Source organism: Mustela nigripes, chromosome 14 (assembly GCF_022355385.1).
Source record: "Mustela nigripes isolate SB6536 chromosome 14, MUSNIG.SB6536, whole genome shotgun sequence".
Taxonomy (NCBI): domain Eukaryota; kingdom Metazoa; phylum Chordata; class Mammalia; order Carnivora; family Mustelidae; genus Mustela; species Mustela nigripes.
In genome coordinates, this window is record NC_081570.1 from 106,859,369 (window position 1) to 106,881,521 (window position 22,153).

General features: G+C 42.0%; 1 protein-coding gene across 2 annotated transcripts in view; it reads right to left on the reverse strand.

The window, feature by feature from the left end:
* The window catches only part of THEM4 (thioesterase superfamily member 4), a 53,227-nt gene that overhangs the window by 13,834 nt on the left and 17,240 nt on the right, over positions 1-22,153 (reverse strand). Inside the window, exons 3-5 of one of the 2 annotated variants that reach the window (XM_059376177.1) lie at positions 8,477-8,636; positions 7,108-7,218; positions 2,270-2,394 (exon numbers count right to left, since the gene is read on the reverse strand). In XM_059376177.1, coding sequence (XP_059232160.1) covers positions 2,270-2,394; positions 7,108-7,218; positions 8,477-8,636 — 396 coding nt within the window. The remainder of the gene's footprint in view (positions 1-2,269; positions 2,395-7,107; positions 7,219-8,476; positions 8,637-22,153) is intronic. The other variant, XM_059376178.1, reaches the window with a different exon arrangement.

The following is a 22,153-nucleotide window of genomic DNA, read 5'->3' on the forward strand; positions in this document are numbered from 1 at the left end:
GGAACAGGGGTGGCCTGGGTGGCTCAGTGGGTTAAGGCCTCTGCCTTTGGCTCAGGTCACAATCCCGGGACCCTGAGAAACAAGCCCGGGATTGAGCCCCGCATCAGGCTGTCTGCTTGGCGAGAGCCTGCTTCCCCCTCTCTCTGCCTGCTTCCCCCTCTCTTTGCCTGCCTCCCTGCCTACTTGTGATCTATCAAATAAATAAATAAAATCTTAAAAACAAAAAACAAAAAACAAACCCAGACCAGAAACAAACAAAAAGCACTGGGTATCTTAATTAACTCGTCTACCAGCTGAAGCTAAGGAATGTAAGGCTTCAAGGGCTCCTCCCTTGCAAGGGCCCAGTCAGTCGAGGGGCCATGAGTGCGCAGGGATACAATCTGGAACCACTTGTGAACAGCTTAGAGAGACCACAGAGGGAAGGGACCTGCATGTCCAGACAGCAGCAGCAGTAGCAGCAATGCTGCAGTTTCTTTCCTCTTTTTAAATAAAGACTCACATTTGTACCCAATTCTGCATTCTTTAAACTGTGCAAGTTTTAGGTGCCACGAAACCTAGCTTTTGTCCTGCTAATCCACTGACATAATCATGCCACAAGCTACACACAAGGGCCTATGGTGGCTTCTCCCTCCAACCTACCTGGTCCTCCTCCCAGAGGAAACCAAAGTTTGTGTGGCACTCCTGAAGGTCTATTCAACACAAGAATATACAAATACTTCCCCCTCTCTCCTACTTTTTACTTTGAAATGTCAAGCTGCCAGAAAATTGTGAGACTAGTACAAAGAATGGTCTCCTCTGGCACCACTGGAGTTTAACTTGCCAAAATGTGTGTAAAATGACAACATACAAAGTTACTCACACTGTTATTTCTAAGAGCAAGAGACTAGGAAAACATTCATGTCCAAGATCTTCAATCCAACCAACATCACAGCATTCATTCTAGTGTTCTCTTTCCATATCTGGAAATCCCTTCTCTGACAATAAGGCACCTGGCTCCCCTCTTGGCAGCCAGCCTGTAAAAATGCCACCGTCCCACAAGGCTCTGACACCCTGCATTGGGCCACCTGCCCTTCATTCCACTCGGGCTCCAACATGGTGCTAAGCCATCATAGCCATACCTCACCACAGCCATACCTCACCGCAGCCTTTGGTCAATCCCAAGCCTATCTTGCCCACTCTACCTAATGGCTTTTGGAATAAATTATTCAGGAAGGAGGGAAGGAGTAAAAGGGAAAGAGGAAGAAAAGGGTAAGAGAATGCATTTTCTGTATTAATGATAATGATAGCACATTCACAGTCCTGTATCTTAGGGTTTTCATTCAATATATATTAATGAGATAGCCCCATAGCTAAAGAATTTCCTTATTATTTATGGTACCATAACATTCCACAAAATTTCTTGTGGCACACACAAAAATGGTTGCTCAACCAGTCTCCCACTGACAGGTATCTGTGTTCTGCCAATCCTTTGCTCTCCCAAGTATCTTTACAAGAGTAACACAATTACTGTGATAGTAGAGCAACATATACATTGTAATTTTGCACATTTTAGTACACCTGTGGGATAAATCCTAGAAATAAGTGAAAAAGAGTACAATGACTATGTAGGGATGTTTGTTTTTTGTTTTTAGATTTTATTTATTTGACAGAGAGAAACACAGTGAGAGTGGGAACACAACCAGAGGGAATGGGAGAAGGAGAAGCAGGCTTCCCACTGAGCAGGGAGACCCATATGGGGCTCAAACCCAGGACTCTGGGATCATGACCTGAGCCGAAGGCAGATGTTTAACGACTGAGCCACCCAGGTGTCCCATGACTTTACAGTTTTGATAGATTTTGGCAAGTAGCTCTCAACCAGTGTTTAAGAATACCTTTAACAGGGCGCCTGGGTGGCTCAGTGGGTTAAGCCGCTGCCTTCGGCTCAGGTCATGATCTCAGGGTCCTGGGATCGAGCCCCGCATCGGACTCTCTGCTCAGCAGGGAGCCTGCTTCCTCCTCTCTCTCTCTCTCTCTCTCTCTGCCTGCCTCTCTGCCTACTTGTGATCTTTCTCTGTCAAATAAATAAATAAATAAAATCTTTAAAAAAAAAAAAGAATACCTTTAACTTTTATTTTTACATGATAGGGAACTAAGAATTTCTGGGCATTTGTGGGTTATAAAGCCAAAGCAAAACAAAAACAAAAACAAAACCCAACCACTTCCAAGTCCCCAAACACAAAACCCAAGAAACTAAACCAAACCAAAAAAAGACATAGTAGCAGTTTCTTACTCGTTGCCTCAGAGTATAGAGTCTTTTCATCCAAACTTTGGACATTACAGGAAACAAACAGTTTCCTTCCTTCAATTTTATCAAGCTGGCTATTTATCACAACAACAGAACAAAGGGGGATAGGCCTGCAGGAAAAAAAAAAAAAGGAGACAAAATTTGTTTTTATTAAATTTATGTAACACTGAAATGACCAAGTGCTTGTGAAGTGCTGGAAATCTCTGATAGCTGGTATCAGCATGTGTCAGATAGAACTACCTTCTCAGATCAGACACCCCTACCCTGGGCTAAACCCAGGCTGCCTGCCCTTGATGTTAGCTTCAGAGAACCTGAGGGATTCCAACTTTTCAAGGCACAGGCTGTCACATCTGAAGACCCAGAGCAAACTCTGAAGCATACTGGAATCCTTTAAAGAAATGAAAACAGGGCCATGGGAGGTCTCATTTTCTATCATAATCCAAATTTCTCACCCAATCCCCTTTAGAGTGACTGTCACTAGAAAGTCACCCAATAACAACAAACTGCAGGTAATAGCTTAATGTAGGCCGTTCAAGAGAACTTTCCATAGTAACAGAAATGTCCCACCTCTGGTGTAGTTGTCCACTACAGTAGCCACCTTACAATGAATACCCAAGAGGAACTGCTGTGAGTTAGAAACTGAATCTTTAAATTTAATAAATTTGTATTTCATTTTAAATAGCTACACATGACCAGTGGCTACAGTGGCCTTTGGGAATCCTGGAGACAGAGTGCGATGATGAAAGAGGTACCTTTTCAAAGGTGAAGTGTTACTTGGCAGAAATGTAACGTCGAGCAGGATGGGGTCTCTGTTCCTACAGTGCCACCACAGAAAGGAACTACTCCAGGTGGACAGGAAGTCATCACAAGTGATTACCTCTGCCCTGGTTTTGCTCCCAATTAGCTTTTCCTGAACCTCCTGATAGAACAACCTAATTCCACTTTTATTACTTTAAACATACTTAAATATATTCTTTATCATGTAGAAAAACCGTCTCTAGGATCTAATTTTATAGTATAAATAGTATAAAACTATTTGTTTAATGTCAATGTATAAAAAATATATATACTGTATAATATATTTAAGTATAAATGTATATATATGTGTGTATAAAATAAAGTCAATGTAAAAAACCACTGACTATATGTAAAGATGACCATTTTTCCCAAGTTGATTTTTAAGTTAATGTAACTGCTATCAAAATCACATTTTGTTTTTTGGTAGATTTTAGCAAATTTATTCTAATTTTCATTCGATTCATTCAAATGATACAGAGGTAGCTGGTAAGACACAGGATTATGTAAGAGAAGGTATGATGACAGTTTGGGTGAGGAGTTAAAAATCTCAAACACAATTAGGAATAAAGGAAACTACCTCAACGTAATAAAAGCCATGAAAGAAAAGCCCTCAGCTAACACCATACTCCATGGAGACAGACTGAAAGCTTTTCCTTCTAGATCAGAAACACAACAAGGATGCCTACTTCTGTCACTTCTATTCAACAATTCCACTTCTATACATTAACAATGAACAATCAGAAAAGAAAATCAAGAAAATAATTATATTTAAAATAACAGAAAAATAAAATACTTAGGAATAAACATGACCAAGAAGGCAAAAAAACGTGTACACTGCAAACTACAAAGCCCTGTTAAAAGAAATTAAAGACAGAAATAAATGGAAAAAGTATCTGCTCATGGACTAGAAGAAAATACTAGTAAGATGTCAGTAGCATGCAAGCCAATTTACATATTCAATGCAATCTTAGAAAATCCCAGTAATTTTTAATTTTAATCCCTTAATTTTTTTGCAGAAAAAAGAAAAATCCATCCTAAAATTCATAGTATTCTCACGGGACCCTGAATGGCAAAAACAGTGTTGAGGGGTGGGGAAGAAAGCTCCAAGTCTCACACTTCCAGATTTCAAAACATATTAAAAAGTAATAAAAATAGTGTGGTACTGGCATAGAGACAAACATACAGACCAATGAAATAGAACAGAGAGCCCAGAAATAAACCCTTTCATCTTGGTCTAATGATTTTCATTAAGAGTATTAAGGCCACTCAATGGACTGTGCCCCGGAGGCTCAGTTGGTTAAGCGTCTGCCTTCCCAGGTCAAGTTCCTGGGACCAGGTCCTGCATCAGGCTCCCTGCTCAGCGGGGAGTCTGCTTCTCCCCTTTCCCTCTGCCTGCACCCCCTACTCGTGCTCTAACAAATAAAATCTTAAAAAAAAAATGCAAATCAAAGCACAATCATGTATCACCTCATACCATTAGGATGGCTACTATCCAACAAAAGCAAAAACAAAAAATCCAAGATAACACAGGCTAGCAAAAAGTTAGGCTGCCGATGGGAATGCAAAATGATGCAGCTGCTATGGAAGGAAACTTGTACAGTGGTTCCTCAAAAAATTAAAAATAGAGCTACCATGTAATCCAGCAATTCTACTTGCTGTTTAGTACTTACTCAAAAGAACTAAAAGCAAGATTTCACTGAGATATTTGCATACTCACGTTCATTACAGCATTATTTGTAAAAGGTCAGCAGTGGCAACACCCCAACTATTCAATGATGGATGTATGGATAAACAAAATGTGATATATACATGATGGCATATTATTCAGCCTTAAAAAAGAAAAAAAAAATCCTGGGATGCCTGAGGCTTAGTTAAGTCTCCAACTCCTGATTTCAGCTCAGGTCATGATCTCAGTTCAGGGTTGTGAGATCAAGCCCTATACTTGGCTTGGCACTCAGCGGGGAGTGTGCTTGAGATTCTCTTCCTCTCCCTTTCTTTCTCTGTGTACCTCTCCCGCCTGCTCTCTCTCTCTCTAATATATATATATATATATATATATATATATATATATCAATCAATCTTTAAGGAAAAAAAGAAAGAAAAAGAAAAATCCTGTTACATGCTACAACATGGACAAAACATGAGGACATTTTGCTAAATAAAATAAGCCAGTTACAAAAAGAGAAAATGTTGTATCGAGTCCATATATATATATAGTCAATTCATAGAAACAGAAAGAAGAATGGTGGATGCCAGGGGGTTATAAGGACAGGAAAATAGGGAGTTAAGGTTTAATGGGTATAGGGTCTCAGTTTTGCAAGATAAAAAAGTTCTGAAGATTAGTTTCATAACAATTTATATATATTTCACACTACTCAAAAAAATGTTGAAAATATAAGGCACAGGGGTGTCTGGATGGCTCAGTCATTGAGCATCTGCCTTTGGATCTGGTTGTGAGATCTTGGGATCCTGGGGATCAAACCCCGCCATCAGGCTCCCTGCTCAGCAGGAAACCTGCTTCTCCTTCTCTTACTCCCCCTGCTTGTATTTCCTCTCGCTGTGTTTCTGTCAAATAAATAAATAAATAAAATCTAAAAAAAAATATATATATATATATAGTGTGTGTGTGTACTGTATATACATATACTATACATATACATATACATATACATATACATATACATATACATATACTATACATATACAGTATATGTATATACAGTACACACACACACTATATATATATATATATATATATATTGCACAAAGCCCATTAAATCTTAAACACCACTGTGGGGATCCCTGGGTGGCTCAGTCAGTTAAACATCTGCCTTGGGCTCAGGTCATGATCCCAGGGTCCTGGGATTGAGACCTGCTCCTTGCTCAACAGGGAGTCTGCTTCTCCTTCTGCCTGCTTTGCTTGCCGCTCCCCCTGCTTGTGCATGCTCTGACAAATAAATAAATAAAATCTCTAAAAAAAATTTAAAATACTATAAAGTAAGATACCAAAAAACCTAAATACCATGTGAACTCATAAACTTACTAAATGTTAAGAATTTTCCAGCTATGACACAGAAATGGCCCAACAGCAAGGTTATCCTGCCCACCATGAGAACACATCTAATATTTTCCTATTCTTCTGCACTATTCTCCACTCAAAAGAAATCAGCAATCTTTACAGAGTAGCTACTATACGTCTTGGCATAGATACACCTCGTTGTTGCTAAAATAAAAGTAATGATAATAACAACACTAACAACAATAATAATAAGCAGCCAACACTGAGTACTTATGTGGCCAGATATTGTTCTAAGTGCTCTACATGCATTCACTCATTTACAGCTCATAATGACCCTATATTTATGGTGGGTATTCTTAACCTCTTTTTAAAGATGATGAAATTAAAGCATACAGAGGTTAAGAAACCTGTCCAGGGCCATACAGGTAGTAAGTGGCAAAAGGGGCATTTGAACCTGCTCCAACATCTGTCCTCTTAACCACTACATTATACTGTCACTCCGGAGACAAAAGTACTTAAAATTCCGTCTGGAAAGAATTGAAAGGGCAGGATCTAGGTCCAAAGAAACTCCTAACAGGCCAAATGCAATTTAAGCACAGAAAAGAGTGTGATAATTATGACTATGTTATGGAAAGCCAGGAGTCCCTAATGATTCTGAAAAAGGGGAAAAATTAACTCAAGAACTATAAAACTATAGCTGTAATTAAAAAATAAGGATGGCTATGATTGAATAGGTTTAATTTTTTAAGCAGTTTACATATAGAGAACAATGAAGATAAAAGTGTATGTCTGCCTTCACAGTATTTTACTCTATTAAAGGTCATGGTTGACAGCTGAGCTGACAGGTGAAAAGAACACCTATGCATATTGGTGGATTTACACCCAGACAACTGCCATTTGGGGGTTTATGTATGTCTCGCACAATCTAAGAGCCCTCATTAACCCTCTCCCCACATCAACAGGCAGAGAACAAACATGTAAGAACCAGGTAATACCAGGAATTTACCTTCTAAAATTGATGTTGAGATTGGCAGTCATGACAGCTCCCCCAGTTAAAACTGCACACATACCAACAGTAGAATCAATCATGGTTGCAATGGCACCTCCGTGAAGGAATCTAGTTACAACAAGAGAAAAAAAAGAAAAACGTTTTCAGGAAGGTCTAAAAACAGAGCCTCTGGAGATAAACTACCCAAGCACATCTCCATATAATTTACTTATGAAAGGTCCATGTTCAATGAACTCAAATAATATCCATGTCCCCACATTTATTTCATTCTTAGCATAATACTATAGTGTTGCTAATACACCAGAACTTAATGGTAATTGGATACCAAATCATTTGTTTTATTTAACTGTATATAATACTGTTTAAAAATATAAGAAATGCAGGGGCGCCTGGATGGCTCAGTTGCTATGTGGCTGCCTTGGGCTCAGGTCATGATCCCAGGGTCTAAGGCCCATATCAGGCTTTCTGCTCAGCAGGAAGCCTGCTTCTCCCCTCCCACGCCCCCCGCCCATGTTCCTTCTCTGCGTCTTTCTGTCATATAAATAAATAAGGGATCCAGCCCTGCATCGGCTCTCTGCTCGGCGGGGAGCCTGCTTCCTCCTCTCTCTGCCTACCTCTCTGCCTACTTATGATCTCTGTCTGTCAAATAAATAAATAAAAATCTTTTAAAAATATATAAAACAATAAAATCTTTTAAAAAATGTAGGAAAGGGGGGCACCTGGGTGGCTCAGTGGGTTAGGCCACTTTCTTCAGCTCGGGTCATGATACCAGGGTCCTGGGATAGAGTCCCGCATCGGGCTCTCTGCTCAGTGGGGAGTCTGCTTTCCTCTCTCTCTCTGCCTGCCTCTCTGTCTACTTGTGGTCTCTCTCTGTCAAGTGAATAAATAAATAAAATCTTAAAAAATGTAGGAAAGGGGCACCTGGGTGGCTCAGTGGGTTAAGCCTCTGCCTTTGGCTCAGGGTCCTGGGATCGAGCCCCGTGTCCGGCTCTCTGCTCAGCAGGGGAGCCTGTTTCCCTTCCTTTTTCTCTCTGCCTGCCTCTCTGTCTATTTGTGATCTCTGTCTGTCAAATAAATAAATAAAATCTTTAAAAAAAAATGTAGGAAAGGCAGATCAACAAAGAAAAATAAATTAAAAATTGGAAGGCCTATAATGCCACCATCTAGTGACAAATCAGTTAACATATTAATGATACTCTCTTGCCCTCATACTTTTGAAATTTAGTATTTATAAACATCTTTCCATGTCAATAAATATGTATCCACACTGCCACTTCAATGCCTTTATTGTAGTCTACGGATATGTAAGACTACAAGCTAGCCATCTTTCAGATGCTACTAATCAATGGGATGCTATCATTCTTACCCAGGTATTCCTTGCAGGTAAGGACCTCCTTGCAATATGCAAACTGTCCTGTTTTCAACTTGATTATGGAACATCGCATATTCAAACCCCAGACCTTCCTCAAGGCTTCTGGGAAAGAGCCGAGCCTGTGACAATGGTTCTTCTTTCACAGGCTTTGAATCTGTAGGGAAATGAGGTGGATGAGCATATGAGAAAACAGGATGAGAAAGATGCCCTGACAGAGCTAAGCATCTGTACTGTGCAAGAACCACGTTAATGGATGACTGATTAAAATGTCAACGAGGTACAAAATTAGAGGGAATGGGAGCATCTCACAGAAACAGAATATAGGGTCTTGGGGCACCTGGGTGGCTCAGTGGATTAAGCCTCTGCTTTGGTTCGGGCCATAACCCCAGGGTCCTGGGATCGAGCCCCGCATCAGGCTCTCTGCTCATCGGGGGGCCTGCTTCCCTCGCTTCCTCTGCCTGCCTCTCTGCCTACTTGTGATCTCTCTGACAAATAAATAAATAAAATCTTAAAAAAAAAAAAAAGAATATAGGATTTTTGCCCTTATGGATAACAGTCTAATTGGGGACAGAGTAAACATAAATGAAATCAAAACGAAGTACTTACTCACACATGGCAATCAGGAAATAGAGCATATCAATGCTGAGGGTACACTAAGTGAAACAGTAAATAAGGTACAAAGTCTTCTTGGAACAAGTACGGCTTAAATGGGATTTAAAGAAAAATAAGTGTTAACAGTAGGGAGGTTTTCTCTGCAGAAGTGAGTCTAGCCTCAGCAGAAGAAAAGTTATCATAATCTAAATTAGGTCCAGTTCAGTTGAATATTCTGTGTGATTAGGACTCTAAGGCCCCAGATTCTGGGTTAGAAGCATTAAGGTTAGCAAAATCAAATTAGTGAGTTGTAATCAGACTTTAAAAGAAATAGAATGCTTCACATATATCCCAGGCAACAAACAGTATTCTTATTTAGACACGCTTTTTCAGTTACACATCTGTGCCCAAGTTGTGTGTTAATGGGCTGCGAGTCAAAACACAGGTCACTTCCAAGCAAAGACTGAAAGCTATTGTTCTGAAGGCAGGGTGTGTTTAAACTTACATACCAATGTTAAGATTTAATTCCCCAATTAAATCTTGGGTGACTCAGTGGGTTAAAGCCTCTGCGTTTGGCTCAGGTCATGGTCCCAGGGTCCCGGGATGGAGTCCCACATCAGGCTTTCCGCTTAGTGGGGAGCCCACTTCTTCCTCTCTCTGCCTGCCTCTCTGCCTACTTGTGATCTCTGTCTGTCAAATAAATAAATAAATCTTAAAAAAAAAAAAAAAAGGTTTAATTCCCCAAACTCTACTTTCTCGGCTCATCATGATTTGCCATGCCTAACACTCAATTCTTTTGTTACTAAACTTGTATTTACGAAGTTTGAAAAGGATATGAGATGAGACTACTTGGGAGAAGAGGGGAGAATGCCTTTATTTTAGGTCATGAACATCCCCTAGGGCAGGTACCCTTTTAGACTCTGTCTGCTCCACAAGTGGCACACCTTGTGTCTGCACACACTATACGCGCTCTAGTGGTTGTGGAGAAAATTAAGGGAGCCAGACAGTTGAAATGGAGGACCGATATCGTCAGAGTTGGGGAAAGCGAGTTCTTTGCCTAGAACTTGTTCAATCCTCCCACTCTATCCAGACAGTGAGGAAATAAACCTCAATGACTCGGAGAGCCATCTAACTCTGACACTGGAACTTCAGTTAATAAGCGACAAACCCTTCTAATTTTTTACTTAAGAGTTCAAAATTTCTGGGGCTCCTGGGTGGCTCAGCTGGTTAAGTCTCTGCCTTCGGCTCACTTCGGATGAGTTTGGATCCCAGAGTTCTAGGATCAAGCCCCGCATGGGGCTCTCTGCTCAGCAGGGAACCTGTCCCCCCCCCCCCCCCCCCCCCCCCCCCCCCCCCGCCCCGCCTCTCTGCCCATTTGTGATCTCTCTGTCAAATAAGATCTTAGAAAAAAAAAAAGTTCAAAATTTCTGATCTAGATTACCAAACCCTGAGGTTACCTCAAAGAAATGAGAAAACAAAGATGTAAAGTAAGTTTTGTTAGAAATGCAGACTGTCAGGCTCTACCCTGACCTACTGAAGTGCGGCCTGCATTTTAACAAGACTCTCAGGTGCCTGCTGCTGCCCCTCGGAACAATTTGTTACTTAAACTGTAACCCCTGGAGGATTTTACTAGTTGCCAAGCACATTTAGATATGGCCTTAAGAAACACTGATACTGGCAGCAGGTCTTTGGGGAGAAGGACGACGTACGACCGTGAAGCTGGGCAGCTGGGGATGCTCGGCTCGCTCAGGGCGGAACGCCGCCTGCTTCAGGGAAGCCGAGCGCCCGGGAACGCCCGGTCGGCTCAGGGTGGAATGAAAACTGCCTGCTTCCCTTTTTCGTGATCGCTCCTTTCTCTTCCCGGAAGTGCTCCTTGTTAGATGAGTCCTGTGAATGTGCTTGGTCAGCTAGAAACCTCACCCTCCTCCTTGCTGGCCTGCAAGACGTGACAAACGTGTGACCTTCATCCATCCTTCTGTTGGCTATTGTTTTCTATCTAATAAAAGTGAGACTGTGGAGTTGCTCGCGGCAGCCGTCCTTTTCGACTGTTGTCCCCTGCTCCCAGTCTTTTGCAGCTGACTTGTTTGTGCCTAATTCTTCTCTCATCGCCGTCGCCGACTGGAAGCGGCAGGTGCCTCATATATTCATGTTCAAATTTGAGAGGCACTGGCCTTTTACAACACAGGATACAGGAGTGACATGATTGGACTTAAATTCTGAATCACTCTGCCAGCTGGATGAAAGGAGGGATTGATGAGGATGAGAAAGATGAGAGGAAGACCACTGAAACACTACAAAATCATGGTCACCAGCTTATTCCCTAGGTGAGGTGACTGTCCCCAGTGTTAGAGATGATGCAGCGAGATTCGTCCAGGGTTGGGGTTTTCGTAGATGAGTAGGACAGAAGTTCAGACAAATGAGCTCAAAGAATTGCTTCTGTGAGCCTTAAGCAAGCAAGACGGAAGGAAGACAAACATGGTAGGGAAACTGTCTAAATGTGTGAATGTGGAGGCTGTTAACTTGTTGCAGACGAGGCTCAGGATGTCTCCGGCTTGTACAGCTGGGGCTGGGTAAAGAGTTCACAGCTGACAGGAAGCTAAGTGAACTGAAATGATGGGGACTCAGATGGTGAACCAGGTATTGAAATACTCTGACGGAGAGGTTGGCAGAGGACAGCCAACACAGAGGGTGACAATGTCAGACGGTAGAAACCCCGTTCAAAGGAATGGGTTTCTAAGAGGAACAGGAAATATGGGTTGAAAGCAAATGTGGGTAACGAGAACCTCCAAGTCCCCCGGCACCAAATTCAGATATAGTCAAGTTTCAGGCAAGAACCATGAACCATGTGGGAAAGGAGCCCTGGAAAACACTGATATTAAAGGAGCAGGGAGGAGAGAGAGAAGACTAGTCAGAGAGGTTTGTGAAAGCCAAGAGAGAAGTTCCAAGAAGAATGAGATCAACAGAGAGGTCAAGTATTGTAAGGGCCAAAAAAATGCCCTCCAAATTTGGTATTTAGGTCACTAGTAGTTTAAGTAAAGAAACTTCCATAGAGCTGTTAGGGGAGAAGCCAGATCACACTGTTAAAGACATTCAACTGTGTGACAGGATAAAGAGTTAGAATGGAGTTAGTAACACAAGTTACTAATTTTCCCCTTTATTTGTAAAACAAAGTAATTCTTATTTTTCTCTATTGGCAGTTCTATAAAGAAACTTGTGAACTCTACTATTTTTCTAGGTTAAAACTGGTTTTATTTTTCTTTCCTTTGTTCTTTCAACAAATGCTGAAGTACCTACCATGAGGAAATGGAGGCAAGGAATAACTTGCTCAAGATCATACAGCTTTAAACTGTGGAACCCAACTGGAGCCCATACACTAAATTTCAACAGTACAGTAGGAAGCTGTCAGCTTTTGGATGGTGTCCAAAGCCATGTGAATGAATGGGGTTACCAACAGAGTAGCTGAGATGTGGGGCACCCTAACATGAAGAGTTAGAGGACAATGAGGAACCAGCAAAATACATGGACAGGAAAGGACCAATGAAGTAGGGGAGTGTGCAGCCTTGGAAAGGAGGCACTGGCTGTGCCAAAAGCTGAGAGGTCACTGGTTAGCATCGTAAAGGTCACTGTGCCCTTGACAAGATTAGTTTCAATGAAGTGATAAAATTCTGACTGAAGTGGGTTCTAGAGCACCTGGAAGAGAGAAAGATAGAGTTGTGGCATGTCTGGCACTGATGACAAAGACCCAGCACAGTGGGAGGTCTGTAAGTAGGCCAAAGGAGGGGGGGATACAGTGCACAGAGACAAGGCTTGGCTCCCCTAAGAGGAGCCATTAACAGGAAAAACAGGAAAAAGCAGAACACCAGGCACAGATGCAGGGAGTGGAAAAATGAGGCAGAGAGCGGATGGAAGTTCTTTTCTGAATGCTTTTACTTTCTCTTAGGGTTACAGGAGGCAGATCAACTGAAAGCAAGGCTTGAGAAGGTAGGATATAGTCTTCTAGGACAGCAGGAGCACGAACAGATAGGCAAAAATGAAAAATGCTTCTCAGGCAACATTAAGGGCCTACTCAAGGTTATTTTGTAAAAAACCATACTAATCCCGAGGCGTCTGGTTGGCTGAGTCAGTTAAGCGTCTGCCTTCAGCTCAAGTCATGATCTCAGGGTCCTGGGATTGAGTCCCACCCCACCCCCCCCCCACCCACATCAAGTTCCCTGCTCCACCAGAAGCCTGCTTCCCCCTCTTTCCTTCTCCCTTTTCCTCTCTCCTCACCCCCAACTTGTGCTCTTTCTCTCTCACAAATAAAGAAAATCTTAAGAAAAAACAAACAAAAACCCATCACAAGGGCGCCTGGGTGGCTCAGTGGGTTGAGCCGCTGCCTCCGGCTCAGGTCATGATCTCAGGGTCCTGGGATCGAGTCCCACATCGGGCTCTCTGCTCGGCAGGGAGCCTGCTTCCTCCTCTCTCTCTGCCTGCCTCTCTGCCTGCTTGTGATCTCTCTCTGTCAAATAAATAAATAAAATTTTTTTTTTAAAAAAGAAAAAAACCCATCACAATCCCAAAATTATCCTCAGGGATGAGTTTGGATGACTAAAAGATAATGAGTAAATTAGGAAATACCTGTATAAGCTCTGTTTACCATCTGTTTACTAAGGCCTATTCTAGAACTACAGTACTTAGGACAGCAGAAATGCTCAAAAGATAGTTATCAAAGGAAAAAATCCTGGATTTGCAAATCAGCAGCCTAAAAGGTCTTTATAGGCTGACTCAAAAAATGAAGAATATATTAGGTATATACATAAACTTCAGTAAGGTTCAACGATTTGGCCACGTAGGTGCAGAAAAAGGGAGACCAACAGTTCACACAAACACCACAGGCTGTTTAGCTGACTCTTAGTGGAAAGTGGGACATGGCTACCCACCTACTGCTAATATCTTATTCTAAACTGAAAGGATATAAATGGCTTCAAACTTAGTTCTGGGAAACACACACTAAGAATTCTGAGAAACTGGAACGTGTCCTGGAAAAAGCAACCAGGCTTATAGAACAAACTGAAATGTCCTCTGGGAAAAATACCTGAAAAAACAGAGAAGAGAAGCCTGGCAACAAGAACTGTCCAGCACAGGTGCGGGATGCATGTATCTAACTTCTACACATGAAAAGGATGTGAAAGGATGCTTACTCTATGTGTTCCCAGCTGGTAGACCTGAACAAATGGGTGAAAGGCTAAGAGTGACTATAGCTCAATACAGTCGAAGGAAGAAATCACTAATAATTTGAGCTGTCCAGAATGGATAAAGCCCCTTTGTCCCAAGCACCCTACGACGGGAAGGGTTCAAGTGAAGTGCGGATGAATGATCCTAAGGGTTAATACAGAAAGCAAGAGAAGAAAGAGAAAAAGTTAGACTGAAGTAGTGGGTCCCAGCCTTCCTTCCGTTCCAAAACAAGGGCGCCCACTGTTCTTGCCAAAAGCAGTGGCTTAGTAAGAGTGCTGGGTTATGAGTTCCACAAGGGTGGGGCAGCTCAATTTTTTTCTTCATTGCTATACCCAGTGGCTAGCATAGTGTCTGACACACAATAGGTGCTCAGTAAATATTTGTATAAGAAAGAAAGCCAGTAATCTCAAGAGAGGAAAGAAGGAAGTTGCAATGATGACTAAGAACCCTTCCCTAAGTGATTCTGATGGTCCATTCTTATATTCCAGACTAAATTATCTTCCAGGTCCCAACTCTCAGATTCTATTGTCTCTATTTTATCCTGGTTTGATTTAGCTAATTAATACATTTATCTCAATAACTATCCACATGTGTTAACTCTTTAAACTTCCTGAAATTTCTAGGTCATGGATTCCTTTGGGAATCTTATGAGAAACACCGACTGGTCCCATAAAAAATGGACATTCCTTAGGGAAGGAAGACCATCACTTTGTTTATCTGAAAGTCTGACATACTTCTTACATTCTCCTAAGGTCAGGTATTTCAAGTGTTCGTTTCTGTTTTAAATGCAGAAGTCTAGGGGCACCTGGGTGGCTCAGTGGGTTAAAGGCTCTGCATTCGGCTCAAGTCATGATCCCAGGGTCCTGGGATCGAGCCCCATGTTGGGCTCTCTGCCTACTTGTGATCTCTGTCAAATAAATAAATAAATAAATAAATAAATAAAATCTTTAAAAAATAAATGCAGAAGTCCAATTTAGGAGCCTAAGCCTAACTGGGCAACAGAGCATCACCTAAAATGGCAGATAAAAAAGGTTTTATTACCTCCACTTAAAGAGAGATAAAACCAAAGGGGAGTTCAGTAAGATTGGCTTTTGCAATGTGAAGATCAAACCAGTTTAAAGAACTTTCAACTTCTAGTTGGTTAACATCATTAACAGAAATCAGTGGTTCCCTAATTCCAGGACCAACTGCATCCACAGTGTTAAAGCTTGTTAAAAATAGATTCTCAGGCTCTACACCAAAGGGTCCAAATGATTCAGATCAGGAGAAACACAAAGGAGCTTAACTCTTTAGTTAGTGTAAAAGCGGTAAACCTATGCAGACCTGGAAACACAAGTTTTTCAAGTTTTCAGATGCGCCCCCTTTAAATCGTAACAGCAGGCCTGTGATTTTCACTCCTACCAGACCCAAGAAGGGAGGTAAAGCAAGCAATGGGCTGCTGCAGTTACTCCTTTTCCCCTGGTTATCTCCCATGTTATACATGAGGTGTACATGTTAATAAGCTTGTTTAATTTTCTTACTAATCTGTCTTTTATTATAGGGTTCCCACCAAGATCTTGGAATTATTTTTCCTCCCCTATAGTTTCTGGTGACCCAGAAAGTACCTGCTGAAACATATCACTTTTTCCAGAGCCTACAGATGGGATCAAACAGGCAGAAGCCAGCCAAGGGTAAGAATTCTTACCAAACTTGGCTCTCCCAGATCTCCATCTGTAGTGCCCGGACAAGAAAGGAAGGTAAAATGTTGTTCCACCCTTCCTAAATTCAGCTTAGTAGGAAAAAAACACGAGTAAGAATTAATTCTTTGAACTGTGTGACTCCTGGATTTGCTTTCAGGTACCCACTGGCTATCAACCCTTTCCCTCTTGTGGGTAGTTACTACTTTTTCTGTTTGTGTTGTTTTCTGTTCCGAGAACTTAGGCTGCATTTCTGCCTGCTGCCAACATAGGTTGTTGGTTCTTATGCGTACAAGTGGCCCAACTGTCAGGCTGGGGGTCCCAAAAAGGTGGCCAGACAGAAATGTAAACTCTACCCCATTTGTGGCTAGTGTCCTGCCAACTTTTGCCAGCTCTCAGGGGGCTGTATAGGTCTTTCTTTAGGTTACCTTGGGGAGTGGTTCTGGGTCTTGGAAGGTCTGAATCTTTTGCCTCTCTTTGGGGACACTTTTTGTGTCTGCCATTAAGCCATAAAAGGCTTACTCGTTTTAGTTTTTAATCACTTGATGGATATGCTTTTGATTTATAAGACACAGGAAAAAGTATTTAAAAAAGAAATAATGTCAGGAAAATTTACTGTTTCAGTCAAAACATGAGAAAATATTTGAAAGGAATTTTTTGAAAAGCTCAATGGTCAACACCTGGCCACACTGGAAATTGACAGTTTTTGTTTTAAGGGGGAGGTGGCTGCACCTGGGTGGCTGTCTGTTAAAAGTGGCTGCCTTCAGCTCAGGTCATGATCTTGGCGGGGGTGGGGGGGTGTCCTTGTTCAGTGGGGAGCCTGGTTCTCTCTCTACCTGCTGCTCCCCCTGCTTGTGCTCTCTCAAATAAATAAATAAAATCTTGAAAAAGAGTCAGGGGCGGGGAGGCAAAGGGAGAAGGAGATCTTAAGCAGGTTCCACACTCAGTGGGCAGCCCAATGGAGGGCTCCATCTCATCTCTTGAGCCTGAGATCATGACCTAGCCCAAGTCAGACAGTTAACAAACTGAGCCACCCAGGTGCCCCATTGTATGCCTCTCTGCTCTATTTGATCCTGACTCCTCCCATGTGAACTTCTCAACAGACTGAAACCCCCTTCTTGAATCCCTGCTGACTATATGCTCCACCAGCTCTGTCCACTTCCTTCTTGCTCACATGATTTAGTTAAGTATAATTTGGAACTTAATTGGCTTCTTGGGGAAATTTAAGATTTCCCTAGATTGGCTCCTCTGGGACCTCTTCCTTCCTACTGCTTCTGTCTTCTTTTGTCACCTTCTATCTTCCATTCAGTTCCCTGAATCCTTGCTACATCCCCTACTTCAAACTCCTGCCTCTCCAAACCTTCTCCACCCCAGCCAGATTTTCCCTTCCCACTTTACCCCCTTAGTTCCTTATAGCCACCTGAGCTTCAGACTGCTTTCCTCTACTGGGGGCTCTCCAGGGACCCAGATGATGAGGGAGCACGGGGCTGGCTGAAGACAAAGCAAAAGCTCGTGCCTTGCACCCCCCTCTCCATCCGCTCCCCGTCAGTCCTCTGTGTAGCTTCCCTTAGGCAGCCCTGACTGCCATGAACAATAAGCAAATAGCTAACTTGCAGAGCTCACAATCCTGCTAGACAGGAGTCTCCCTTGGCTTACAAATGTCCTAAATCTCACTAACAAAGACAATTGATAGCAGGATTGTGATACCCCACCAAAAAGTCTCCTAACTATCTTAATGTTAATGGCCGGTCTAAAGACAACACTGATCCAGCCGCAAGGGCAAGGCCTCCGGTAGGCCTGGGACATCCTGGCACCTTGTAGGCCCTCTTTAGCATATGAAAACTCCACTGACACCTCCCTTCCCCTCACCTTCCCCCAACCGCAGGGTACGTAACCTGCCATCCCTCAGAACCCGGGGCAGCCGCATCTCTGCCTGCCCGCCCCCCGTGCTCTAATAAACCACTTTTTTGCACCAGAGACATCTTAAGAATTCTTTCTTTAGCCGTGGGCTCCGAACCTCACCCCACTGAACCCGACCTAGGTTCTGGGACTTCATCACAGAGATCCCAGGCAACTCTCTGAGACTGCAAAGAAAAAAAGGAGCTATTTGGACAAGGGGCAAATGAAAAACTCTTCTGCCTTCGGCTCAGGTCATGGTCTCAGGGTCCTGGGATCGAGCGCTCAGCAGGAAGCCGGCTTCCTCCTCTCTGCCTGCCTCTCTGCCTACTTGTGATCTCTGTATGTCAAATAAATAAATAAATAAAATCTTAAAAAAAGTCTTCTATACAAATGTTTGTAAAAAGCTTTAGCTGAGTGGGTTAACCCCAACTTATTCCATTTGCCTGAAATACAATTTGGATTCAACTGTTTTTTCTAAACTGAGTATAAGATTTCTTTGCATTTATCTGTATGTTTATGTAGGTCTATGTATGTATGTTCTAGATGTATGGTATTTTTCTACCTCTAGGTGGCACTGCCAAAATTACTCTGTAAAAAGAGCTCTACTTAATTGGCTTTTAAAAAAAGTGCTTATATTGGGGCGCCTGGGTCGCTCAGTGGGTTAAGCCGCTGCCTTCGGCTCAGGTCATGATCTCAGGGTCCTGGGATCGAGCCCCGCATCGGACTCTCTGCTCAGCAGGGAGCCTGCTTCCCCTTTTTTCCCTGCCTGCCTCTCTGCTTACTTGTGATCTCTCTCTCTGTGTAAAATAAATAAATAAAATCTTAAAATATATATATAAAAGTGCTTATTATGTAAATTAAGCATTCCTCAAACTCAGAAAAAAGAGACTAAGCCAAATGTTTTTCAAATTCACATGACTTGGGTAATCTTTTGTAAATATAAGTGATGAAGTTCTAGAACCTAGGTGAGGTTCGGTGGGCTGAGGTCTGGAGCCAATGACCAAGAAAGAATTCTTGAGACATCTTTGGTGCAAAATGGTGGTTTATTAAAGCACGGGGACAGGACCCGTGGGCAGGAAGAGCTGCTGCCCCGGGTTGTGAGGGTAGGCATGTTATATACCTTGTGGTAGGGGGAAGGTGAGGGGAAGGGATGGGAGGTTTCAACAGAGTTTTCACATGTTAGGGAGGGCCTACAAGGTGCTGGGGGGAGGCCTTGCCCTTATGGCCTGATCAATGTCGTTTTTAGGTCAGGCACTAACATCAAGATAGTTGGAAGATTCTTGGTGGGGTATTATGATCCTGCTATCATTTACATTCCCTTCTACCTCAGTCTCCTCCAGTTTATGGTGGGGAGGGAGACATTAGGGCTTCAGGAACTGAGAGTTATTTGCCTCTGGAAATTTGTGCTATTGATAAGGTAACCTCCCTGTTTAGGTCTCTAGGACATCTATAGAGCAAGGGAGATTCCTGTTCTGCAGGATTGCGATCCCTGCAAGTTAACTATTTATCATTTTATGGCAGTCAGGGGTGCCTGAGGAATGCTACACATATTATGGAGGGGAGCGGGTGAAGAGGGGGTGCAAGGTGCCAGCTTTTGCTCTGTCCTCAGCCAGCCTCCTGCTCCCTCATCATAAGTACTGTTGGTTTACTAAAACCACCACCACTAACCCAGGAAAACAGATAGGCGTTCTCAGAATTGTCAGCACTAAATGCAGACATGCAACTTTTTCTACCTCGTTTGCTAGTCAAATGAGCTCCTGTTATTTGTTATACAAATTTGTTAGCAAGAAAAATAACTTAAGATGATGAAATTTTTATGAATAATGTAAACATTGCTAAGAACAAATGAATTAAATGGATGTAAGCTAAACATTTATAAATGAACAACAATAATTAGGCTTTAAGTCTACCTAAAAATGGTTTCTTAAATCTCTTTGGTAACTTACATTCTTAGAATTTTGCTGTTATGGGTAGTCATTAAATATCTAGATCATTTCCAAATAAGATAAATACTGAAACATTGTTATATTATTAAGCCTAAGTGGTTTTTTTTGCTTAAACTTTTTTTTTTTTTTAAAGATTCTATTTATTTGACAGAGAGAGATCACAAGTAGGCAGAGAGGCAGGCAGAGAGAGGAGGAACCAGGCTCCCTGCCAAGCAGAGTGCCTGATGCAGGACTCAATCCCAGCACCCTGAGATCATGACCTGAGCGAAAGGCAGAGGCTTAACCCACTGAGCCACCCAGGCTAAGTTTACCTGCTGTGGCTTCTTATTACAGAAAAAATAAACATACGGGGGTCTGTTAGTAATTATGTCCTGTGCCACACTGAAAAACTGTACTATGAGGAAGTGTATGCTTCTAGAAATTGGCAAATTTGTGAATACATTTTTATAATCTCCACAATGCTGGCATGACACAGTTCTTAACTGCTTACTTCTTCATTTTCACTAGAAATTAAGTTGTCTGTGGGTTAAGAATTCTAATATATGGTATTAAACGTACTAGAAGTAATAAGGGAAACAACTCTATGCAAAGCAAGCAGAATGTATTTTTAGTAAGAAAATGTTTGAGGTGTGGAGATGTATTTTTGTTAAGGAAAAAAAGGTAAATCTGTCCTCAAGTAAAGTAACTAGTTGTTTCAGAATGAAAAGAGAAGAAAGGACAAACTAAGTAGATAAAGTTGGAGGGGAGAGGGAGAAACACTCTTGCCTTTTGTGGTCAAAGTGGCCAGAACTGAATGAAATTATTATGAGGGTTTTTTTTTTTTTTTAAAGATTTAATTTTTAAGCAATCTCTATACCCAACATGGGGTTCTAACTCACACCCCCAAGATCAAGAGTCGCATGGTCCATCAACTGAGCCAGCCAGGTGCCCCTATTTTAAGAGTTTTTAAACTAAGTTTTATCTGAATGGCTGTACAAAGTTGTAATTTCACCACTTTTCCTCATTAGGACAGAGTTTTCTTAAAAGACTTTTGGTCTGCTCTTGGTAAGAGACTGTGGAAGGGTTTTTTTGTTTGTTTTCTTTTGTTTTTTACCTTTTAAACAATCTGCCTAGAAAGCACAGATTTTGTATCTTAGACCAGCATCATTTCCTATGCTCCATGTTGTCTTTTGCAGGTCTTTACCTGAGAACCCAAGTCTACTCTAGTCACAGAGATTAAGTTTTTGGTGTTTTAACAACTAAGTATTCTTCTGGTTTGCCTCTGACATCCTTTTTTTTTTTTTTTTTAAAGATTTTATTTATTTATTTGACAGAGATCACAAGTAGGCAGAGAGGCAGGCAGAGAGAGAGAGAGGGAAGCAGGCTCCCTGCCGAGCAGAGAGCCCAATGTGGGGCTTGATCCCAGAAGACTGGGATCATGATTCTGGGATCATGACCTGAGCAGAAGACAGAGGCTTTAACCCACTGAGCCACCCAGATGCCCTGCCTCTGACATCTTTTAACCATCTCTTTGGTTCAAAGAGTGCTGCTTCGCAGTGACCTGCTTAATAAGGTGTTCTAAAACATTTGATATTTGACAAACTTCCCCCAAAAAAGTCTAAGTAGGTCTTTCTAAACTCAGACTAATTCTGGGATTTCCCAGCATGTTCCCTGGAACATCTTCTAAAGGAGAGATACTTAACTATTTAAATCATGTGATTAAATTCCTAGTGATCTGCTCTGTTCTGGTATAATGTTATCAGTCATAATTCTGGTTATCTTAAAAATCTCTGCCACAGAAATAACCACATTTCCTTGTCATTTGCATTAGAATGAACTCTCATCAGATCTTTAAAACCATGGCCATTTTAAAGGCTGTCATTTACAGTTTTACTTATGATTTTTTCAAGTGCTCGGTCTTCTGAGATTCAAGGACAGGACTCTGATATGCATAGATTTCTGATAAACTTTAAGATCTTACCACTGAACTGGGTAAGAATTTCCTTAACTTTAATGGAAAACTCAACTCACAAAACTGCCTATGATGAAGTTTTAGAATGTAGGTGAGGTTTGGTGGGGTGAGGTCCAGAGCCGATGACCAGGAAAAAATGGAGACATCTTTGGTGCAAAATGGTGGTTTTTTAAAGCACAGGGACAGGACCAGTGGGCAGAAAGAGATGCTGCCCCAGGTTGTGAAGAGTGGCAGGTTCTGTACCATGAGGGTGGGGGAAGTAAGGGAAAGGGTCTCAACAGAACTTTCATATGCTAAAGAGGACCTATAAGATACGGGATACCAGAGGCCAGGCCATTGCCAAGGTCGTTTTGCCCTTTTTAGCAAGCTGTTAGATAGTTGGGAGAGTCCTGAA